Below are 16,103 nucleotides of genomic sequence, written 5' to 3'. Positions count from 1 at the left end.
AACTAACGTGGTTATATGATTTAGGGAAAAATATTTTATTAAATTAAATAAAATTTACCATTATAATCGTTTGAATATGAAAAAAAAATTGAATATGATGTAACCACTTATTTTTTTTAATGCAATCTTATTTAAATGCTCAAAATATTATAATTTTTGAACTGCATCAAAATTGATTTTTTTTAACTAACTGTGAGTTTATGAAAATATTTAAACTAAATTTTTTATTATCATAATGACTGCTTTTTAATATTAGAATGTTTATAACAATTTTTAAACGTATTTCCTTCTTAAAAAAGCTTATTTCCAAATATGTTTACAAGAAAAAAAGGAAACATTGTGCATAAGAATGTAGTAAATCATTAATACGTATGATGCAACTTAAAATTTACATGATAATTTATAAACTAATTAAAGACAACATTAATTCGCACTTGATTAAGTAAATATTACTGGATCCTTAATATCTCTCAAAATTGATATTGAGTAATTTACTAGTTTGCTCTTCTTTTGGGCGGGAAAAAAAAATAATTTTATTTAAGGCAATGAATACATTAAGACAATTGAAGTGAAACAATTTATCTATAAATTCACAAATTATCTTAGTAAATAATTTGCGAATATATGTAATAGTATATTATTACATAATAAGCCACACATCAAGTATATTCTAATGTTTGGCCTTTTTTATTTTGCTTAAAAGTTCATTTAAATTTAAATTGCAAAATAAGAGTTTAAAAATAAAGAAAAATGATTTGGTGACTTTTTATTATTGTCCAATCTCCTTTTAAATTAAACGTTATTTAGTAAAAAGATAAATATATTTAAAATAGTTACCTCACACAGTGAAGGATCAATATACTAATACAAATAAAAAACATTATGTAAAATTAATTTAATCGACATTAATCATTTTTAATGATAAAGTAAATAAATAAGTATTAATATTATATTTAAAATTTAAAAATTCTCAACAAATATTTTCATTAATAAAATATTTTTAAAGATAATTTGCAAGTATTTTACTATGTATAAACTAATTAAATAAATTAAAGTATTAATTACAGAATATAAAGTGAAAAATATTTTATAAATATTAATTACAATATATAAAATATAAATATAAAGATCCGCCGCTGGTGTGTAAGTTTAAGAAACTACATGACGTGTCAATTTAATTTGCTTTTTATAATAAGTTTGGCCGCTTAAATTGTTATATACATTAAAAGTATCTATTAAGTGAGAGAAATATTTGTATGAGAGGGTGAGACTTGTGAGAGGAGCAACTCTACACCATACACTTATTCATGAATGTTTGTTTAGGAGATAGATTATTAGAATTGAATCTGGAAGTCACACAACTTTTTTATGTTTCATTTGGTATTTTTTATATTTAATTTCATCTTTTAATTTTTAAAGTTCATGATTTAGTTTTTTAATTTTCTTTGGTTGTCTAAATTTTAAAATTTGTTTAATTTGATTTCACCATCTAAAATAATTTAAGTGATCATGTTATTTAAATGTATATTTTGTGATGATTTAAAACTATCCTAAATTAATTTAAAGTCATCACAAAATGTGATTTTTTAACACCATTAATCCAATTTAGATAATAAGATCAAATTAGATCAATTTTAAAATTTAGACCATCAAATTAAATCTAAAAAAGTTAGAAGACCGAATTGAATCTAAAAAATAAATTAGAGGACTAATAAATTAATTTAACCCGATGTGAGACTTCACCTCACACTTGTAATCCAACATGTTTGTGTCTTAGGAGTGGGTATTTTGGACCTGAGGACACCTGTGACCAGCTTTGTTATGCTCTATCTAATTATAAGCAGCACTGGTCACGATCGTCAATGCCTTTTTTTTTTCTTTTTGCATTTTTATGTAATTGGGCATAAATCCATATTTTCCTAGTAGTTTAAATATAATCTTTAGGTTATTTTCTAGATATTAGACCTTTTGAGGCTGATAGCGAAGGAGTGTAGCAATCATCTTCTTCTCCCCCTTCCTTTGGGTTTGAATATTTTTCTTTTGTTTACTCCATAATTATGTTTGTGTAGTTCTTTTGTTTATAGGATTGGGGTTAAGCCTTTGGTTGACTAATGATTGTTTAAATTGAATTATCTCTGTGGCTCACTGTGTTCTCCTTTTGATTTTTTTCTTATTAATCTTATCTATGTGAGACACATGATCATTGTTTTTCATAATTCTGTGCACTTAGGAAAGAATTAAGAGGTGAACATGATCATTGGAACTCAAGGAAAATGTCTATGTTAATTGGTCTAGCTTTAGTTCTCAGGCGTCTAAGTTGGGCCAAGGTTGTCAATATGCATGAGAGGCAATGATGTTTTCGACCACCCATTCTCAACGGATCCTTTAACATTTTGTTGGATATTATAGTTGTTTCTCTTAAATTTTTCTATTGTTTAAGGGCCCAAATGATTATACATTAGGGGTGGACAAGAATGAGGATGTTCTTGACCATTGTGAGAATAAGAACAAGTTATTTGTGAGAAATGTTCCTCATTAGTCCATGAAAAAAGTGATCACACGCTTCTCTCAATCTTTGGTTTATAAATCTTTAGGGATGAACCTTCAAGCTTACGTGACATCAGAGGTGTCATTTGCATGAATTTTGACACTCAAATTAGCAAGGAAAAAGTCAAGAGGTGGAAGAACAACTAAGGTCATTCTTGTTCTTTGCTATTATATAACATTTTTAGATTGTTTTGATGATTGTTGGTAGAAAGATATAAAAGTTATCTCTCATTCAGAAGGATAATTATCCCTAGATGGGAGGATAAACGAAGTTAATAATTTCCAAAAATCTTAAAGAAAGATTCTTCATCTTCAATTTGCTTGGTTTTGTTTTAGAGCTATAGAACAATCACAATTTAAAGTATTTATTATATAATTTATATATTAAAATATTATTTTATTATAATTTTTAATTATATAAACAAATATTCATCCTATGTACTCTATAGACTAAAATGCTAATTCGTAAAAATGAAAACAAATAAATAAATTTCAAACACTACGAAAAATAACGCCCACCAGACATTTTTTTTTCATATATTTATTTATTTCGGGCTGATAAAAAAATAATTATTTATTTCGGTCTTTTCCCAATTTCCCTATATCGAAGGTAAGTAGTGGCATTAGTAAGCGGTAAGTCCAAGTAGAGAAAAAACAGTAAAAAAAAAAAGGGTGGTAACTATTTGACATGCCTCCGAACCTTTTGGCGCCAACTCAATCCCTCTCTTTCTCTGCGCTCAAAGAACGGTAATTCATTCTCTGCAAACCAAAATTCAGTTCCCGTTTCTCTCTCCGCTGTTTGGACACCACCAAAACGCCGTAAACCAAAACAAATTCTGCTCTCTTTTACCGTGAAATTGTCCTACAAATGTACATTTCCCCGTTCCAATTCTCAATCTCGTGTTGTAGGTTTAGACGCTTTGCTTATTTTGAACATTTTGAATTTCCTTTGGCACTAATCGTTTCTCTTGCGTGCATGCTAGCTAAGACAATAATAGAAGTTGATGAAATTGATAGGTTTTCTTTGTTGCTCTTTTTTTTTTTATCTGAATTTTGCTCTGGTGCATCAGAGGATAGTTGAATGCTAGAAACATAAGCATAACTCGACTCGACATTGATATGTGTAACTTTTTTTATCAATGCGGTGTGGAAAAAGGAAACTAGTTGGAGAATATTTTTTAATTGGAATGTAGCTCCTCTAAAGTGCAGGATAAAATAATTTGAATTTGGCTTCTGGGATAAATTAAACGCAGTTGACAATGGTTCTTTTAGCTGAATCTAGCTCTGGTTCATCATAGAACAGTTGAATGCTTGAATAATGATTGCATAACTACGACATTGATGCTAGTTGCTAGTTGGAAAATGGAAAGCCAATTTGGGATGTTTGTGTATGATACAGATTAAGCGCTTCTAAGGAAGAAGAGAATGGCGACTATTGGAGATATTTGTGTTTCGGCATCCATCAATCTGTTGTCTGCGTTGGCATTCCTGTTGGCATTTGGAATATTGCGACTTCAGCCCTTTAACGATAGGGTCTACTTCCCAAAATGGTATCTGAAGGGGATAAGAGGCAGTCCAACAGGATCCAATGCAGTAAAGAAATTTGTTAATTTGGACTTTGCAACCTACATCAGGTTTCTGAATTGGATGCCTGCAGCATTGCATATTCAAGAACCCGAGCTTATTGATCATGCAGGGCTTGACTCAACCGTTTATATTCGGATTTATCTTCTTGGGTGAGTTGTAACTAAGTATCTCATTGAAATTTTACATGTACACATGGGCATAGTTTAAAAGAGACAGCAGTATCTGATCTACTGTTTTGAATTTAAATGTTTGATCCTTTTCTTTTTTGATATATTCTTTTCTCTGATGGGAATACTTGTGTACAGGGTCAAAATATTTGCTCCAATCACCTTACTTGCTTTTATGGTTTTGGTTCCTGTTAACTGGTTCGGGAAAACATTGGAAGCACCGGGAGCTAAGGATTTGACATTCAGCAGTATTGACAAGATTTCGATATCAAACATTCCATTTGGATCAGATAGGTGGGATGATCCTTATGACAGTCTTGTCCTAGCTCTGAGTTTCTCTCTCTTAACAATTTGACTGGTTGTGTTGGAAATGCGATTGCAACTTTGATCTTTGACTTTTAATTAAGAAAACCAGAGTACCACTAAGAGTTTCAATATTAATTGAATTAACTTGTTCATTTTCTTTTATTATAATAGGGTTTCAGACTCTTATTTTGTGTCATGAATCATGTTATATTACGAAATTTCATGTCACTTTCTTCCAGGTTTTGGGCGCATATTGTAATGTCATATGTCTTCTCATCTTGGACATGCTACAGTCTTTATAAGGAATACGGGATTATAGCAGAAATGAGATTGCGATTTTTGGCAGCTGAACGTCGTCGTCCGGACCAGTTCACTGTAAGTTGGTCTCATTTTGACTGAGTTCTTTTTGCTGTTTCAGTGCTCTTCATAAGAAAGGAAAAAACTTAAGATTCAGCACCAAAATTTCTGCATTTTTGGTGCTCTAGCTCCTACAAATACATTTTGTTGCCCATATGAAGAGAGTTATCACTCATATTTATGGAAGTTGACCTTATCTGAAGATGTGATTCTATATGTTATTTTGTGGCTGACTTACCATGGTATTTTTTTGGCCTGTTATGATTTCCCTCAAATACCCCTGAATCGGTGAATCAAACATTTGACTGAATATGTTTTATCTTGTAATTCAAATGAGGGAATTTAGTTAAAATTTGGGTTATGTTGCATGATTGCATCCATGTAAAATTATGAGAAAAAATTCGGAATATCTATGACTATGACAAGGTGTGTGCGCGTGGCTGCATATATCAGCGGCCCATATGCATGCATGGGATGCGTAACTAGTTGGGATTTCTAGTCTGCCATGCATGATTGCATTCTACAATTAAATCCGATGCATAGTCTTTCAGCTTGTATTTGTTTGATAGGATATTGATAGTCAGAAAGTATCTGTATTTTAGTATTTTTAGGAGACTTGCTAGCAAAATTATCCTTTTCAGATGCTTGTCTAGTTGTCTTCTATGTTGTATATTATTTATGCTTAGTTTTTGGTCACTTTCCAAGAGAGTTTTAAGTTGCGGCTTTTGTTTATCTTTTGTATATTTGCATTTTTTTTTCCAGATATTGGAAGAATTGAGCTAATAGTTGCAGCCAATTTCCACCTGTCCTGAAGCAAGCTGAATATTGTTTCGTAATAACCACTTGGATTTTCTCACAGGTCCTGGTAAGGAATGTTCCCACAGATCCCGATGAATCAGTCAGTGAGCACATCGAACATTTTTTTTGCGTCAACCATCCTGATCACTATCTGATGCATCAGGTATGTTGCTTAATAGCAATTACGAATAATCTTTCAAGCATGTATAATTGTATACTGTTTTTAGTTGTGTTGGGAATTACCACTTCGCCTTCTTCATAAAGGGCTACCCGGGTCTGAGGAAGATAAGTTTATGCAATAACACATCATAAATACTCAAAATTTAACCTGATTTTATCCAACATGTCGATATCCTTGAATAAGAGAAATTACTATTATAACTTACCTGGATAAATTTACAAATCCTCTTCCACACTGATATTACAACTTTATAGACAAAGCTACAAACCTTATGTCCATGCAACTTTTATGGACGAGGTTGCCAACCCTCCTCCAACATTACTCAGAATATGTTGTCCTTCATTCTCATTCAGCTACAATACTTTGATAGATAAGCAGCAAATCCCACATTTGCCGTATAAGGATAAGAACTATCGTACCACCAGTTTTCTATTAAGAAAACATATACGTCACTTATCTTGATATATGGTTACAAGTTACAACTTTTTTTTTTTTATTGGTAAATGTTAGTTATTAACTTGTTAGTTTTTGTTAGTTGAAGAAATTTGAACCCAGATCTCTCCCTCTCTCTTTTTTCCCTTCAACCACCAGACCAACTTTATAACTCCGTTACAAGTTACAACCTAAAAGTTAGAAACCTTCAATAATCATTCAGATAAGAATTTTGGTCAAACCCAACATTTTAACACATTGGCCTTTGTTTTAGGATTTGTGATTTACTGAGGTTCACTTCAACTGATTGAGTACCTTCTATTATGAATCTTGAATTTGTATTACTATTGTCATTTTCTCTAGTGTAGCAAGAATAATTTGTTATGAATTATTGGTAGGTTGTTTATAATGCGAACAAGCTTGCATCCATAGCTGCAAAGAAGAAGAAATTAATAAACTGGCATGTTTACTACCAAAACAAATACGAAAGAAATCCTTCCAAGAGGCCAACTATTCGGGTAGCTTTCTTTTCATGATATACTATCAAATTACTTTTTCTAATTTTAGAAGAGGCCCCCTTTTAGCATTTTCTTTTTCACAAGAATAGCCATAATTGGGGATATCAGCTAATAACCTTTTATGTTTCACGATTTGATTTATTATCTATAGACAGGTTTCCTGGGTTTCTTGGGGAATAAAGTTGATGCTATTGATCATTATACTGCAATAATTGATAATTTGAGCAAACAAGTAAGTACTGATCAAATCATACAATGGATATGTCAATGTCACCCTTATCCTTTTTTGTAATAGTAACTATTTTTTTACAAATTTTGTCATCCAGTCATTTTGCCAACTCTTATCACTTTTATAATATTTTGAAGTAATCAAATTATGGTAATCGGATATCATTGTTATATTCAGAGGAGATAATGGGCTATGCTTTTAATAGTTCAGTGAGGGGACTTCAGAACATTTTGGACTTTTCTCTTCATTCTCTGCGCTTGTTTCACATGCTAATTAGATGTTCTCATTATTGATTATTATCCTTAGGTTTATGTCGCTAATTAGGTTGGCCAACTCCTAGTGCTACATGTACAAGTCGTAAATGACATGGTTTCATTTTTTTCTTGCAGTTACTCACAAACTGAACATATGATTAGTTTATTATAATCTCAGGAATGAGTAATGACGGCTACTTGAACTAGTTTCCATGATATCAATATTGATTGCAAAGATTCATCTTATGCCAATAGGGCAGGGTATGTAAGGCTGCTAGAGGAAAAAAGGAGAAGAATAAAAGGATAGTTAGTCATGATATCAGTAGTCTGTCAAAACGGATTAGAGGCAACTGTTACCACTTTGGCTAAATATTCTATTTGCTTTTATTTATGTCCGTCTGCTTAAAATCTGTTCATACGGGGATTAATTTCTTAGTGTTCATTTCAAACAGGAAGCCCAAGAAAGAGAAAATATTATAAACAATCCGACTGCTGTTATTCCTGCAGCTTTTGTTTCATTCAAAACACGATGGGCGGCAGCTGTGTGTGCTCAAACTCAACAAACTAGTAATCCTACTATTTGGCTCACAGAATGGGCTCCTGAGCCTCGGGATGTCTTTTGGGAAAATCTTGCCATTCCATATTTTGACCTCAACATGCGAAGATTGCTCATGACAGTTTCTTTATTTTTCCTAACCTTCTGCTTTATGATACCAATAGCATTGGTCCAATCTCTGGCCAACATTGAGGCAATTGAGAAAGTCCTTCCTTTCTTGAAGCCAATAATTGAAAAGTAAGTGGCCTCAATCTCATACCAGCTAATTAGTAAACTAATTTTCATCAATTCCTCAATGATCCCCTCCTCTTCTTTTATCAAACGTTTTTCCTTTCCCTTTGAAATTTAACGTGAAAAAGTCGTGAAATCAATCTTTTTTAATCTATCAAGATGTAGAAATGTGCCTGAACTATCAGTAAAATTGAATGCAGAGAGAGAAATGCAGCAATTTCATATTGAAGGACATCGCAATTTATACGGCAGGCTGTTTAATTATAGAGCTTTCATTAGTAGAAATATAACAATGTTGTATTTTCGGATTATTTATATAACCTTTTTAATTAATAAGGGGAATATATAAATATATTATATATATAAATTCTGATAATTAAATGTTGAGAAAACAAGTTACACACCAATGTAAAATAATTTTAATTTTTTATTGGGATATATAATTAAGGTATATATAATGAAGTAAAAAGAGAATTTTTTTATTGAAATGTGTCTCTTATAATTTTTACATTCATTTTCATATGATTTGTATTAAAACTTTTATCCTTTTAATCTCTTAATCAGTGACACTAATTAGTAAGACCCTAAATATATTTACTAATTTCTTTTTTCAATCTTTAATAAGACAAAACTTAGATGCAAATTCATAAGTACTTTTGGTGTTGTCTTTACCCAGAATCCAAGTTTCACCTCAGTAATCCTTGTTGACAGCTAATGAAACCTTTATTCCATGGATTAGTCCGAGGTAAAACTCTAATTCTAATTGGATAACACAAAAAGCAACTCATGAACTGCATTTTAAGATTTTTTCCTACTTGGTCAAATTTTAGATTCAGTTTTATAAGTATTTTTGGTGTTGTTTTTCCATCAAAATTGAATTTTCACCTCGGTAATCCTTGCGGATGTTTACCGATAAAAGTATAAAACTCCAATTCTTACCGAAGAACAACACTAAAAGCACTTGGAAAACTGCATCGGAGTTTTTTCCTCTTTACTATGCAATGTTGTATGTCTTCAAAACCGTCATTCCTTTCTGTAATGGGTTTGGTTTCATACACTGAGTTACTCGTTGCAGGTCATCTATCAAGTCTGTTATTCAAGGCTTTCTGCCAGGGCTAGCATTAAAGATATTTCTTATAATGCTTCCAAAGATTCTTATGACGATGTCCAAAATGGAAGGTTTTACTTCGCTTTCAGGTTTGGATCGGAGGTCAGCTTCCAAATATTACTTGTTTGTTCTCGTCAATGTGTTCCTTGGGAGTGTTATAACAGGAACAGCATTTCAGCAACTTCAGCAGTTTATTAGTCAGCCCTCAACAGAGTAGGCTCTGAGCTTGTTGAGTTTAGATAGCTTTTATTTGGGCACCCAGATTGGCAGCAACTGACATGGAGTATTAATTTGCAGGTTCACAAAAACTGTTGGCAGTACAATCCCCATGAAAGCCACATTCTTCATCACATACATAATGATCGACGGTTGGGCTGGAATAGCTGCAGAGATCCTTAGGTTATCTCCGTTGATTACGTTCCACATGAAAAACACATTCTTGGTGAAGACAGAACAAGACAGACAGAATGCTATGGATCCTGGTAGCTTGGAATTTGCCACATCTGAACCTCGCATCCAGTTATATTTCATGTTGGGGCATGTGTATGCTCCAGTCACACCTTTTCTTCTCCCCTTCATTGTAGTCTTCTTTGCTTTTGCCTACATGATCTTTAGGCACCAGGTGAGCTATGCATAGAGTTTGCTGCAATATTTTGTCTCTTGTAATTTATGCATGAGTGCCAGTAACTTATTCTTTGACACATTTCTTGTAAGTTCTAACACATTAATTTTTATTAAAAATTACAAAATCATTAATAAGAAATGAGATTCACAAGGTTTTCATGAAATTCCAGTCAATAATAGAAAACGAGATCGAAAGAGTATGGTTAAAAAGTGTATTACTAATATTTTTATTTATGCATAATTGCGTATCTAAACAAGCCAAAGAAATAATAAGATGAAAAAGACAATTGAATTGATGTTTGGTTACTTCACCTGCTAACATTGCATTACACCTCCCTAGGTAGTTATGCAAAGATTGAAGTAAATATCATGTTTCTTGTAATGCTTAATAACGGATTCTTTTTGTTGTCCCAAGATAATCAATGTGTATGCCCAGCAATACGAGAGTGGAGGAGCGTTTTGGCCAGATGTCCACGGTCGAGTAGTTATGGGCTTGATTATATCTCAAATTCTTCTTATGGGATTGTTAACTACAAGAGGTACAGATAAGTCGACTCTAGTGCTTATTGCACAACCCATCTTGACATTCTGGTTCCACAGATATTGCAAAGGTCGCTTCGAATCTGCATTTGTAAAATTTCCACTAGAGGTTGGTTAAGCAATTAGAAGTATGCATACATATGTGGGTCGGGAGATATCTGTTGTTAGAGTAACTAAACTATTAATTTGTTTGGATAAACTTCTTCAAAAATACTTATAAGAAAATAAAAAAAGAAAATGAAAAGGTAAAATAAATCGAACTTTTCTGATAAACTAAAATCAACTTATGCACCTAACATTTATAGAAACTCTTCTTATTTAACTTTTCTGAAAGTTAAGGTATATAAGTTGTTTTTAGTTTGTGGAAAGTTTCAATGCATTTAATCTTCTTATTTTCTTTTCTTACAAGTGTTTATGTATATCGGTCTAACTAGATTGAGTTTTGGGAGGCAAATATTAATGGTGGTCCTGTATTAGCTGACATATATGAGATTTGACAGGAAGCCATGGTGAAGGATACACTTGAGCGGGCTGTGGAGCCAAACTTAAACCTGAGAATTTATCTTCAGGATGCTTACGTGCACCCAGTTTTTAAGGGCGATGATTTTGAAAAACCAGCAATCATTGATGATGAAGAGGGCAATCCGCTTATTCAGACAACGAGAGCCTCTCGTCAGGATAGCAGGCCAGAATCTGATAGTGAAACCGGCAGTTGCTAAGGTACAGTTGCCATTTGAGATTCCAAGGAAAGACCATGGATTGGAGTGATTATCATTTGAATGAGTCAGCTATTTTTAGTTGAAATTGTGAGATGCCAGCAAGCAGAATTCTCAAAGCCAATTGCAACGTTCTTACCTTTCAGAAAGGCTTAAGGGACATTCTGTTGCTCTCAATTTCCTTCGAAAAATGTTATTTGTTGTATATAAACATGTACGTTTTGTTTTCTTGTAATTAATGTAGAAAAAACTGTTAGATATATGCAGTTAGTGAAAAATATGTATACGTTTGAGCCAACTGAACAGAAACAACCCTCCTGGATGAAAATAACTTTTTAGTGTTTTTTTTTTTAAAGGGAGATTTGAGAATTATATACGCTTCAGAAATAAATTTATCTTTATAGAGTTGCTTACACTACATTTCCTGTCAATTTTTATATCAATTTATTGCTCAAGAGTGACTAGCTGATTTGGTTGTGCTTTTACTCTTGTACACTTCCCACATGACAAAACTCTTTAATAGATAGAATGAATCAAGCATTGAAAAATTATCCAAGATATGTTTGTTTCTGAGAATAGTTTCAAGCAAAAAATTATTTTTGACAGGGAACCCAACGGTGAGGAGTGAGATTTGAGTGAAGACAGCAAAGACGTGTCCTTTCTTTCTTCAAAAGCGCAAACAGAATGCGCCATATGCGGTCCCTTGAATGATTAAGTGAGTTAGCACAAGTCACACAGCACACCATCTCTTATCTTATTTCCCTTCATCTTCTCCAATTATTTTTGGCTGGGTTAGGCTAGGTGAAGTCCAGATAAAATTATCAAGATATGTTTGTTTCTGAGAATAGTTGACTTGTTAAGGGTATGAAATTTTTATCACAGCACATAGCAAATAAAGTCCTCGAACAGTTTACTGTGACGTTCAACGGCTTGGGACTCAAATCTGGTAAGTATTTTTAGTTAGTTAATTCAAATAGGTTAGTTTTGTTAGTTACATACAATTAGTTAGTTATTAAATAACTTTGTGATGTACAACTCTATATAAGATAGAGTGCTTATGTAAAATAAATAAAATGAATCAACAAACATTCTACAAGTTTTTATCATTCTCTCTTCCTTCTTCAACACAACTATTTTGTTTTGAGTGTAATTACCAACAAGTATAACTATAAGCTATAGGATCTTGCTTGTATTCTACTCACTTTTCTTCCTTGCACTTTTGTTCATAAATAAGATATATATTTTGTTTATTGTTGTCACACTATAATAGAAGCATTCTCATCGCTTATAGTCCAAAGAAAAGAAAGAAGATTTGTTATGGAAAGCAATGACATGTCCCAAAGCTTAAAGAGATTTTCTTCCTTGCACTTTGGACTAAAGAAGTGGTAAATTATAATTTGAGATTTTATTTATTTATTGTCACTAATTTTTAGGATTAAAATGCGTCATTTTATAAAAGTTAGTAACAAAATATTTTTTTTTTCTATTTTATAAGGATACGTCAGCCTGTCGTTAATTATTTCACGAATTAGTAAAATGTATAAAAATTGAAAAATATGTGATAAAAACTTGAATGATAAAATGTATGAAATGATGATAATTGAGGGATCAAATTGCAATCTTTAATCCAGTATTTGCAAATCCATTCCAACATGAATAATCAGTTGCCCGTCAAACATCTCGACCGTTCATTATAACATTCACATATCTGACGGTAACAAGAGAAGCATCATCACTGGTGTGCCTTCACCTCAACCGTTACCATATTGTTTCTTCTTTCAATTACTCTTCAGATCGAACATCATAAGTTTCCATCACTCGAACCTTACTCCAATAGATGTAATGCACTAATTAGCATTAATTAGCATTAACCACCGAATCTCCTTCCTCGGATTCAGCTTCATCTTATCAATGGCAATTCTCGCGCCACGCTTTTCATTCTCAGTGATTCCTCGGAATCACCACAAACTCAAACGCTCTTTTTCTCACAAACCCTTTATCCAAAGGAAGCAGCTTTGGCACCAACTTGGATTGCAAAGCCTCGTTTCCCCCTTTTCCCTTAACCCCACTTCTTCAAAATTGTGTGCCACGTCACGGTTGTCCATTGAGGAAACGGAGCAGCAAATCGGAACCTTGACCCGACCCGAAGACCTAAAAGGGTCATTGGCGTATCTGTTTAGGACTGAAACTGGTGGCGGTTTGGTGAAAGTTCATGTCACAAGGAGAAATGATAGGTATTCTGTTTACATTGAGATTTCTTCGTTGGATATAAGTGGCGGTGTTGGTGAAGCGCTTTTGTTGTGTTGGGGTGTGTATAGAAGTGATTCATCGTGTTTTGTGGATCTGGATACGATAGGTTTGAGTGAAAATGCGGCAATGGGGATGAATGTTAGTCCCTTGGTGCAAAATTCTGATGGAAAGTTTGCAATTGAGTTGGAATTTGATGCCAAGCATGTTCCTTTGTACTTGTCGTTTTTCTTGATGTCGTCTTTGGATTCAGGGTTGGAGATCAGAAGCCATAGGAGAACGAATTTTTGCATGCCGGTTGGGTCGCTTCCTGGGTACCCTTGTCCTTTGGGGGTCTCTTATTCTCCTGATGGGTCTGTGAATTTTTCTATTTTCTCTAGACATGCTGAGAGTGTGGTTTTGTGCTTGTATGATGAGAATGGCGTGGAGAAGCCTGCTTTGGAGCTTGATTTGGATCCTTATGTGAATAGGACAGGTGATATCTGGCATGTCTCGTTTGAGAGTGCTAAGGGTTTTGTGAGCTATGGTTATCGCTGCAGACGGGGTGTTCTTAAGAAGAACAAGGATGATGGTTTTGCTGAGCATGTTGTTTTGGATCCGTATGCTAAGATTGTTGGGAACTCTTATCCTGATGGTGTTGGATTAGTGAAGAATCTTGGATGTTTGAGGAAGGAACCTTTTTTTGATTGGGGTGGTGATCGTCATCCGGATTTGTCCATGGAGAAACTAGTGGTTTATAGGTTGAATGTGAAGCGCTTTACGCAACACGAGTCCAGCCAACTTCCAAGTGGCTTAGCTGGGACCTTTACTGGTTTGGCTAAGAAGGTGCAGCATTTTAAAGATCTAGGAGTGAACGCCGTTCTGCTGGAGCCGGTTTTCACGTTTGATGAGAAAAAGGGACCATATTTTCCTTGCCACTTTTTCTCTCTGATGCACATTTATGGACCATCTGGTGGTCCTGTATCTGCTATTGCCGCTATGAAAGAGATGGTTAAAACTATGCATGCCAATGGGATAGAAGTTCTTGTGGAAGTTGTTTTCTCCAATACCGCAGAGATTGGTGCTATACAGGGAATTGATGACTCGTCCTACTATTATGCAAATGGAGTTGGTGGTTTGAAGGTGCAGAGTGCTTTGAACTGTAACTATCCTATAGTGCAAAATTTGATTCTGGATAGTCTTCGGCATTGGGTGACTGAGTTTCACATTGATGGCTTCTCTTTCATAAATGCTTCACACCTGCTGAGGGGATTTCATGGGGAGTACTTGTCTAGACCTCCATTAGTTGAAGCAATTGCTTTTGACCCAGTACTCTCCAAGACTAAAATCATTGCAGATTGTTGGGATCCCCATGGCATGGTAGCAAAGGAAATTCGCTTTCCTCATTGGATGAGATGGGCTGAAATGAATACACATTTTTGTAATGATGTGAGGAACTTTTTAAGGGGTCAAAATCTTCTTAGCGACCTGGCAACAAGACTCTGTGGGAGTGGGGACATTTTTTCTGGTGGACGAGGCCCTGGATTCTCTTTTAATTACATTGCCAGGAACTTTGGAGTTTCTCTTGTGGACTTAGTTAGCTTCAGCAGTGTGGATGAATTAAGTTGGAATTGTGGAGCAGAAGGACCTACTAACAACACTGCTGTTCTTGAAAGACGACTCAAGCAAATCCGTAATTTCCTCTTCATCTTGTTTGTGTCATTAGGAGTACCTGTTCTGAACATGGGAGATGAATGTGGCCAGTCTTCTGGTGGTTTTACTGCATATGATGGTATAAAGCCTTTCAGTTGGAGTGCTTTGAAAACAGGCTTTGGTAAACAAACCTCAGAATTCATTTTCTTTTTAAGTTCATTGAGAAAGAGGAGGAGCTATCTTCTTCAGAGGAGGAGCTTCTTAAAAGAAGAAAACATTGAATGGTATGGAAGTGATGGGGATCCACCAAGATGGGAAGACCCATCCTGCAAGTTCCTGGCAATGATTTTGAAGGCTGAAGTAACGGAGTTCTTAGAGAGCTCTGTATCTTCTGATATATCCGGGGATCTATTTATTGCTTTCAATGCAACTGATCATCCAGAAACTGCAGTTTTACCCTTGCCTCCAGAAGGAATGTCATGGTACCGTTTAGTTGACACGGCTCTTCCATTTCCCGGCTTTTTCTCGACCAGTGGTGAAGTTGTCCCTGAGCAGACAGAAGGTTTGTTTACTTATCAAGTGAAGTCTTACAGCTGCACTTTGTTTGAGGCAAATAACAGGACCATTTAAAAGAAATACTTTCCCCTGTCCACGACTTTCCTCAACCTCTGTAAATTTTGTCATTGCAAGTAATTGGCCTGTTACGGGTTTTGTAGATTAATTACTACGATATAATAGTAAATTGGTGAGAACGCATACCAGGCAGTGTCTGCTGGAATCCTGTGTACATAGTTTCATTGTAGTGATTTCTTATGCTCAGTGATAAGGAGTGTCTTAATTATTGAATAAATAAGGAGTATTTATTTTTGAATTATTTGTGTTAATATATATTAATTTCATTGTTAGTAATTCTCATCCCTAGATCATTCTGTAGTCCGCTCTGTTCTGAATGAATCTCTTGCAGCAATGCATTCACCTCCCCTGCAAAGTCCATCCTTAACAGATTGCCATCAGGTTCAAGGGGCGCTCGCAATGGTCTTTTGATGCTTACACCACCATACAAGATTGTAGAC

At 34.2% G+C, this 16,103-nt stretch overlaps 2 protein-coding genes across 4 annotated transcripts; both read left to right on the top strand.

Moving 5' to 3' along the window:
• Nucleotides 1-3,972: 3,972 nt before the first annotated feature.
• LOC114399708 (CSC1-like protein At4g02900) lies at nucleotides 3,973-11,564 on the top strand. Of its 3 annotated transcripts, none has more exons than XM_028361924.1 (11): nucleotides 3,973-4,283; nucleotides 4,440-4,595; nucleotides 4,847-4,982; nucleotides 5,824-5,925; nucleotides 6,774-6,893; nucleotides 7,045-7,129; nucleotides 7,833-8,169; nucleotides 9,239-9,484; nucleotides 9,569-9,893; nucleotides 10,332-10,544; nucleotides 10,936-11,564. In XM_028361924.1, exons 1-11 carry the CDS (start codon nucleotides 3,973-3,975, stop codon nucleotides 11,152-11,154), a joined length of 2,250 nt encoding a protein of 749 aa, XP_028217725.1. In that variant the 3' UTR covers nucleotides 11,155-11,564. The 3 variants fall into 3 exon arrangements, with proteins under 3 accessions (XP_028217725.1, XP_028217723.1, XP_028217724.1); XM_028361922.1 differs by having other exon boundaries at nucleotides 7,045-7,125; nucleotides 7,829-8,169; nucleotides 10,311-10,544; nucleotides 10,936-11,506; XM_028361923.1 differs by having other exon boundaries at nucleotides 10,311-10,544; nucleotides 10,936-11,506.
• Nucleotides 11,565-12,905: 1,341 nt separating this feature from the next.
• On the top strand, nucleotides 12,906-15,901 carry LOC114400126 (isoamylase 2, chloroplastic-like). Its single transcript, XM_028362413.1, has one exon. The coding sequence runs from the start codon at nucleotides 13,063-13,065 to the stop codon at nucleotides 15,658-15,660; it is 2,598 nt and encodes an 865-aa protein (XP_028218214.1). The 5' UTR covers nucleotides 12,906-13,062; the 3' UTR covers nucleotides 15,661-15,901.
• Nucleotides 15,902-16,103: the final 202 nt, after the last annotated feature.

The sequence above is a fragment of the Glycine soja genome, chromosome 19 (genome assembly GCF_004193775.1).
Source record: "Glycine soja cultivar W05 chromosome 19, ASM419377v2, whole genome shotgun sequence".
NCBI lineage: Eukaryota > Viridiplantae > Streptophyta > Magnoliopsida > Fabales > Fabaceae > Glycine > Glycine soja.
This window is presented reverse-complemented; position numbering and strand designations above follow the sequence as displayed.

Bases quoted from the DNA above. Each gene is read 5' to 3' on its own strand.
- LOC114400126 (XM_028362413.1), top strand. From the start codon at position 13,063: ATGGCAATTCTCGCGCCACGCTTTTCATTCTCAGTGATTCCTCGGAAT.
- LOC114399708 (XM_028361922.1), top strand. From the start codon at position 3,973: ATGGCGACTATTGGAGATATTTGTGTTTCGGCATCCATCAATCTGTTG. The intron at 6,894-7,044 runs GTAGCTTTCTTT...TATTATCTATAG, and splicing joins CCAAGAGGCCAACTATTCGG to ACAGGTTTCCTGGGTTTCTT. The intron at 10,545-10,935 runs GTTGGTTAAGCA...GAGATTTGACAG, and splicing joins TTGTAAAATTTCCACTAGAG to GAAGCCATGGTGAAGGATAC.